Here is a 6,343-nt window from a genome sequence, read left to right as displayed (position 1 = left end):
ACTAATGCCTAGGATATCAATCTTTATGCATTCCATTTCATTTTTGACAACTTCCAATTTTCCTAGATTCATACTTTGTACATTCCATGCTCCAATTATTAATGGATGTTTGCAGCTGTTTCTCAATTTGAGTCATGCCATGTCAGCAAATGGCGGCCATGAAAGCTTTATTTTGTCCATATCATTAAGGTTGGTTCTACTCTGATAATGCAGCTCTTTCTCAGTAGTATTCTGAGGGCCTTCCAACCTAAGGGGCTTGTCTTCCTGCACTGTGTCGGACAGTGTCTCTTGGCTATTCATAAAGTTGCACAGTAATGTATCAGACAGTTTTTCTCTGCTATTCATAAGGCTTTCCCTGGCCAATTCTTTGAGAAGTGGATGGCTACTTCCTTCTTCCTAGTCTGTCTCAAGCCTGTAAGTTGTGTTTAAACCTGTGCACCACGTGCAACCCTGCTGGTGTTTGAGACATCAGTGGCACAGCCTCAAGCCTCACAGCAACATGCAAGCCATCACAGTATGACAAATCTCCCTTAGCTGTTCGAAACCTCTCCACCCTACCCTTACCTGGATCTCATGGCTCTATTGTCCCTGGCTTCCCCCCTACACCCCTTCTTGCTTCTTTGGTGTGGGGCCCGTCTCCCCCCCCCCCCTTACCTGGATCCCACAGCTCTGTCTCATCCCTGGCGCTTCCTGGCTCTGGGTGTGGGGCCTGTCTCCCTTTACCTGGATCCGGCAGCTCATCCCCAGCTCTTCCTCCCCTTCCTGCCTCTGGGTGTGGGGCCTGTTTTCCTCCCCTTGCCTGGATTCCTGCAGCTCTGTCTTGTCTCCAGCTCTTCCCCTGCGCTTCCTGCCTCTGGGCATGGGGCCTGCCTGCCTCCCCTTACTTGGATTCCTGAGGCTCTGTCTCATCCCTGGCTCTTCCCCTGCTTACTTCCTCTGGGTGTAGGGCCTGTCTGCTTCTCCTTACCTTGATTCCTGCAGCTCTATCTCGTCCCCAGCTCTTCCTCTGCTTCCTGTCTCTGGGTGTGGGGCCTAGTAAGTCATACCAAACTAAACTCACTGCCGTCAAGTCAATTCTGACTCATAGCAACCCCTCCTTGGGTTTCTGAGGCAGTATCACTACAGAAGTAGATTGTCCAACCTTCCTTCTGAGGAGTGGCTGGTGGTTTTGAACTGCCAGCCTTCTCGTTAGCAGTCAAATGTCTTAAGCACTATGCCACCAGAACTCCTTAGTAAATCATAGGCTTTGCATAATGGTGAGAAGACAGGTGAGAATGCTTTACACATGAACAAATCTGGGATCTAAATATATGAACCCAAGAGTCAAAGACCTGTAGAGCAGTAATTTTAAAATCTATTTTGAAGATTAGAAGACTCCTTTGAGAATCCGATGAACTTTTGTCACTCTCCCCACCAAAACATGTACAACACACTAAAACATGCTTATAATTTCAAGGGGTCTGCTAACATGCTGAAGCTATTGTGTATTTCAGTTTGAGAAAACCTATTCTGAAGAATGTTAATTGCATTTGCACATCGAGATGTAACATTTTCAGAAATAAGTGACAAAATTTTGACTGACTGTTACTACTTTGAATCTCTCTTTTATACTCAACTGTTATTTCATTTCTATATTATATGCTTCTATATAAAATGCTACCAGCAATCAATGCTTTATCTTACGTTCTAAAACATTTCCTCCAAGATAACAATTTTTAGGACCACCATGTGACACAGATAATCACTATTTTTTCCAAGATTATACAATACCAATTTCATCTTTTAATGTCCTAGACTACCTACATCTCAAGGAGGACAGCATTCATTTGCTGGAGGTGGGGTTTTGAAAATTTTTTACTGATAAATTTCTCTACTTAGACAACATTAGCCAGAGCTATCATTATTAAAAATTCCATACTGGAAAAAGACTCTCTCATAAAGTACTGTTAGAAATGTAAATCTGTATATCTGCTTTCGAGGACAATTTGGCAATATTCTACCAAAATTATAAATATTGCTCTGAACCCAGGAATCTTACTTCTGGGAACATATTCTACAGTTATACTACTGCTAAATGATATTGTTTGCAGATTATTCATTACAGAACTGTTTTAATGGCCACAGACTGGGAACAATCCAAATATAAAGGTTTTCAATCACTGGTGTTCAATGCATCATTAGCATACATTATGGTGTAACTATGCAATGGAATACTATGTATACATTATGGTATAACTATGCAATGGAATACTATGCAGCTATAAAGAAAATTTTTTAAAAATAGAAAAGCTTATGTATTGATACAGAAGACTCATTCACTAAGATAGCCTGTTATGATTAAAAAAAAAAAAAAGTTCAGAGCAGTAGGTATAATATGCTATTACTCATATTCATTGTGTAAAAAAACAGAGGGAAACAAGTATCTACAACTAGTAAGAATGGTTTCCTTTAATGAAGTAAGAACTGGGCAGATATAGAACAGGGGAAGAATCATTGTTAAATTTTTTCCTTTACATATCTTATATTGCTGCATCATATGTATGCATGATTACCTATTTAATTTTTTCAATATAGATCAAATAAAATGATAAAAACAAATTCCTCAAAATAAAAAAATTAAGCCCAACAAATATCTTCCCTTCCACTAGAAAACTCCAAAAACAATAATAAGTTCCAGAAAGATTTTAGGTGTATTTTCTCCAAACCTTTAAGTCAAACTCCTGAATTAGGCTAAGAACAGTCAAATATATTTTTGCTGGGAAGGCCTGGCTTTCTCTAAGTTGCGTTCTCTTCCTGTTTGTTAATGAAACTTATCATACAACCTTTCTAAAATGTTATAATATCATCAGCATCATCATTTAAGGTTAAATTTAATTTAGATTTTCACATCATATGACCAGAGGCATAATTCAAACTCTCTTAAAACAATTTTAAACATAATTTAATTAGATCATCTATCATTGCTATTCTCCCCTTTCCATGGCCCACTGGATTCATAAAATAGTTACTGACAATTCCTTCCTTTTTCTTCCTTTATGCACTTTCTGGTTAACTTCTTGACAGCTGTCTAAACATCATACAAAATAATGCAAGTACCATGTACTTAAATAACACTACCTACATTTAGTATATACATGGCAATAATGTGGGAAAATAAAGAATTTCTTGTTTATGTCTTAAGTAATACACAATCAGATTCTGTCTTTTGGTCAGTAACAATTTTACTAGTCTCTAGGAAGTCAATGCATAATTTTCCCCTCTGAAAAATTAATCAGCACTTTTTTTTTTTTTAAATTGTGGTAGAATATAATATATATAACAAAACACGTGTCATTTCAACCTTTTCACTGGTACAATTCAACGGCATTAATAATGTTCACCAGGTTGTATGACCATAACCACTATCCATCCATTTCCAAATTTTTGCATCATCCCAGAGCATTTGAAAAGAACTTAAATCTGAACTTGGACTGGATGAAGTCAGGACACTGCTTCTGGGTTTTCTTAGCAATTTCACCCTTTTTTGGGGGTTGAATAAACATGAGTCTACTGACTCTTAAGATTTAGTATAATACTCATCCTTTCTAGGCCAAAGTACCAGTACGTGGGTTCTGCCAAAAGAACAGTATATACTTATTTTGATTATAAAGAATTGACAGGAACAAATATCCTGCAACTCATTTAATAAGCATCTATTGAGAATTTCCTTTTTTCTTGGGTATTAAAAGTAGTGTTTCTTAAAGTGCCAGTCAGCTTACAAAAGATGTTTGTGCTAGAATGTAAATCAACACAGTTTTCTTCTTTAACATAGTCTTGTATAAAACATGTCAGCTGTAACAGTGTGTTTAGTGATGCAACTGATTTATATTTTGAGGAGAGTCTTTCATCTTGCTCTGGACTAGTAATCATCTTTTCCAACCAATGGCCCATTCAACAAACCACACCATGAGTATCTATGTTGTATACAGGATTTGAAATATAACAAAAAAACCTCCTCGAGAAGCTTACAATTTAAGGGGACGTGAGTCATCTACATGTCTTTCAGACAAACATAAGTATAAAAGTGCTATGAGTTCAATGAAAAGAAACCTCACTTACTTTTAACAGGTTGGAAACAAGGCTTAAGAGTAGGGGTGGTATCTGTACTAGGTGGATGTTAGTAGGAGAACGGAATAAGCAGAAAGGGAATACTTGGGAAGATTGAGCATTTTAGTTGGACAGGTGAGGTTACACAAACTCTAGATGTAAATAAAGTGTGAACAGAATAGAGTAAGATTATAATACTCTTTCCATTATTGTAGGGAATGGTTAAGTGACAAATGTTGTTTTCTTTTGTGTAGGTAGGTAAATGGATGCTCAAAGCCATGCTATAGGAAAAAATTATTTCTGGAAATAATGTAAAGAATGGACTGGACAGGAATGAGTAACAGAAAAGGGTAACCAAGAGAATGAGCTACAAAATGATGTAAAGTTTGTATCTAAAACTAAAGTGGTACAAATGAAGGACGGTAGCCTCCATCCACTTCCTTCCCCACCGCCAATCAGTGATCTTCTGTATTAAAAAATGTGCAATCCACACAACATTCTAAACTTAGACCAATTTTGTACCAAAAAAAAAAAAAACTTAGCTAAACTATTTAACATAAATAAAATAAAACATTCCAAATTAACTCTACTAAACTGACAACTTAATGGACTAGATACTTTGCTGTCATGAAGGACTGGAGAAAACAAAGTCTAAAAGCTACTTTGTTCCTAAAATTTTGTTAACTTAATAATAATACAAAATTACATCACAAATACCACATAAATGCTACGAGTTTAGAATAACCGAGTTTTTATGCACTTACCATTTTCAGGCTGAGTTTTCTTAAGTGAATCAATGAGAGTACTGACTGCTTTCAAGACAAATATGATTTCTGTTACTTGTTGCCTAAAAAAAGAGAAAAAATTACTTCCATCAAGATCTGAAAATATGCTATATATATTTTTTTTATATTGTGATTTGGGTGAAAGTTTACAGAGCAAATTCACTTTCTATACAGCAGTTCACATATACTTTGTTCTCATGACACTGACTATAATTTACCACAATGCAACAGTTCCCCTCCCATTTCCTCCCATAGTTACCTCTTCCCTGTATCCTTCCCTCCATGCACTCCTGCCCCCTGAGCTATGTCCCTGTGCATACATAGCCCTTCTATTCTCCCATGATGCCATGTGTTTTATTAAGAAGCAATATTTTATTGTGTTTTAGGTGAAAGTTTACATAGCGAATTAGGTTCCTTTTCAACTTTTATACAAATTGTTCCATGTCATTGGTTACAATTTTCACAATGTGTCAGCATTCTCATTACTTCCACTATGTTTCTCTTGATCTAGTTTCCCTTCCCCACCTCACCTTCTCATGTTCTCTTTTGGGTACTGACTGGTCTCACATAGTTAATTGTTTAAGGGAGCACATTACTCACAGGTGGTGTTTTTTATTTTATAAACCAGCCACTCCTTGGAAGGAAGGTTGGGCCATCTACTTCCGAAGTGATACTGCCTTGGAAACCCAACAAAGGGTCGTTGTCAGTCAGAGCTGACTCCAGGGCAGTGATTTTGGTTTTTGGTTTTTGTATTATTTGGCTGAAAGGTGCACTGAAGAAACAGCTTCACAATTTGCCATGTGTGTTTTTGTATAAATGTGCCATGTCTAGTTTTGTACAAATAGACATACTTTGGAAAAATACTGAATATAATACAACTCATAGTTAGTATCAGCTTTAAATTATAAAAGAAAAAAACATTTTTATTAACATGTACATCAGGTGCAAATCAGACTTAATAGTTATTCTTACCATAAATTACGTATTTGAAAAATAGGAGGAAAGGCAATCTATTCACATAAATAAAAATTTATTTCTAAGATACTCCACGTAATATGTCAAATCAAAACATTTTACATATATACCTCCAAAACTTCTCTACAAAAGGTTTATTTTATTTTTTTAAAAAAACCAAGTAATTAGAACTAAAAGATCTGTGAAAGCTTAAATGAAACAGACTACTATTAACTCCTGGCACATGCTATTAAAAATATATTCAAAATTATAATGTTGTTGTTGTTGTTGTTAAGTGCCGTCGAGTCGTTTCTGACTCATAGAGACCCCACGCACAGCAGAACGAAACACTGCCCGATCCCATGCCAGCCCCACAATCCCTGCTATACTCGAGCCCATCATCGCAGCCACTGTATCAATCCATCTCCCTGAAGGCCTCCCCCTCTTTCGTCGACCCTCCACCCTACCAAGCATGACATCCTTCTCCAGGGAATGGTCCCTTCTGACAACATGACCAA

At 36.9% G+C, this 6,343-nt stretch overlaps 1 protein-coding gene across 1 annotated transcript in view; it reads right to left on the bottom strand.

Annotated features, from left to right (window-relative positions):
- Positions 1–6,343, bottom strand: part of MON2 (MON2 homolog, regulator of endosome-to-Golgi trafficking) — a 213,996-nt gene that overhangs the window by 20,623 nt on the left and 187,030 nt on the right. Inside the window, exon 35 of the mRNA XM_042781208.1 lies at positions 4,851–4,933. Within this exon, the coding sequence (XP_042637142.1) occupies positions 4,851–4,933 (83 nt within the window). The remainder of the gene's footprint in view (positions 1–4,850; positions 4,934–6,343) is intronic.

Source organism: Orycteropus afer, unplaced genomic scaffold, assembly GCF_000298275.1.
Source record: "Orycteropus afer afer isolate SDZICR_OR568_19922 unplaced genomic scaffold, OryAfe1.0 scaffold00097, whole genome shotgun sequence".
Taxonomy (NCBI): domain Eukaryota; kingdom Metazoa; phylum Chordata; class Mammalia; order Tubulidentata; family Orycteropodidae; genus Orycteropus; species Orycteropus afer.
Note: the sequence above shows the minus strand (reverse complement) of the source record. Positions and strands in the feature narration are given on the sequence as shown.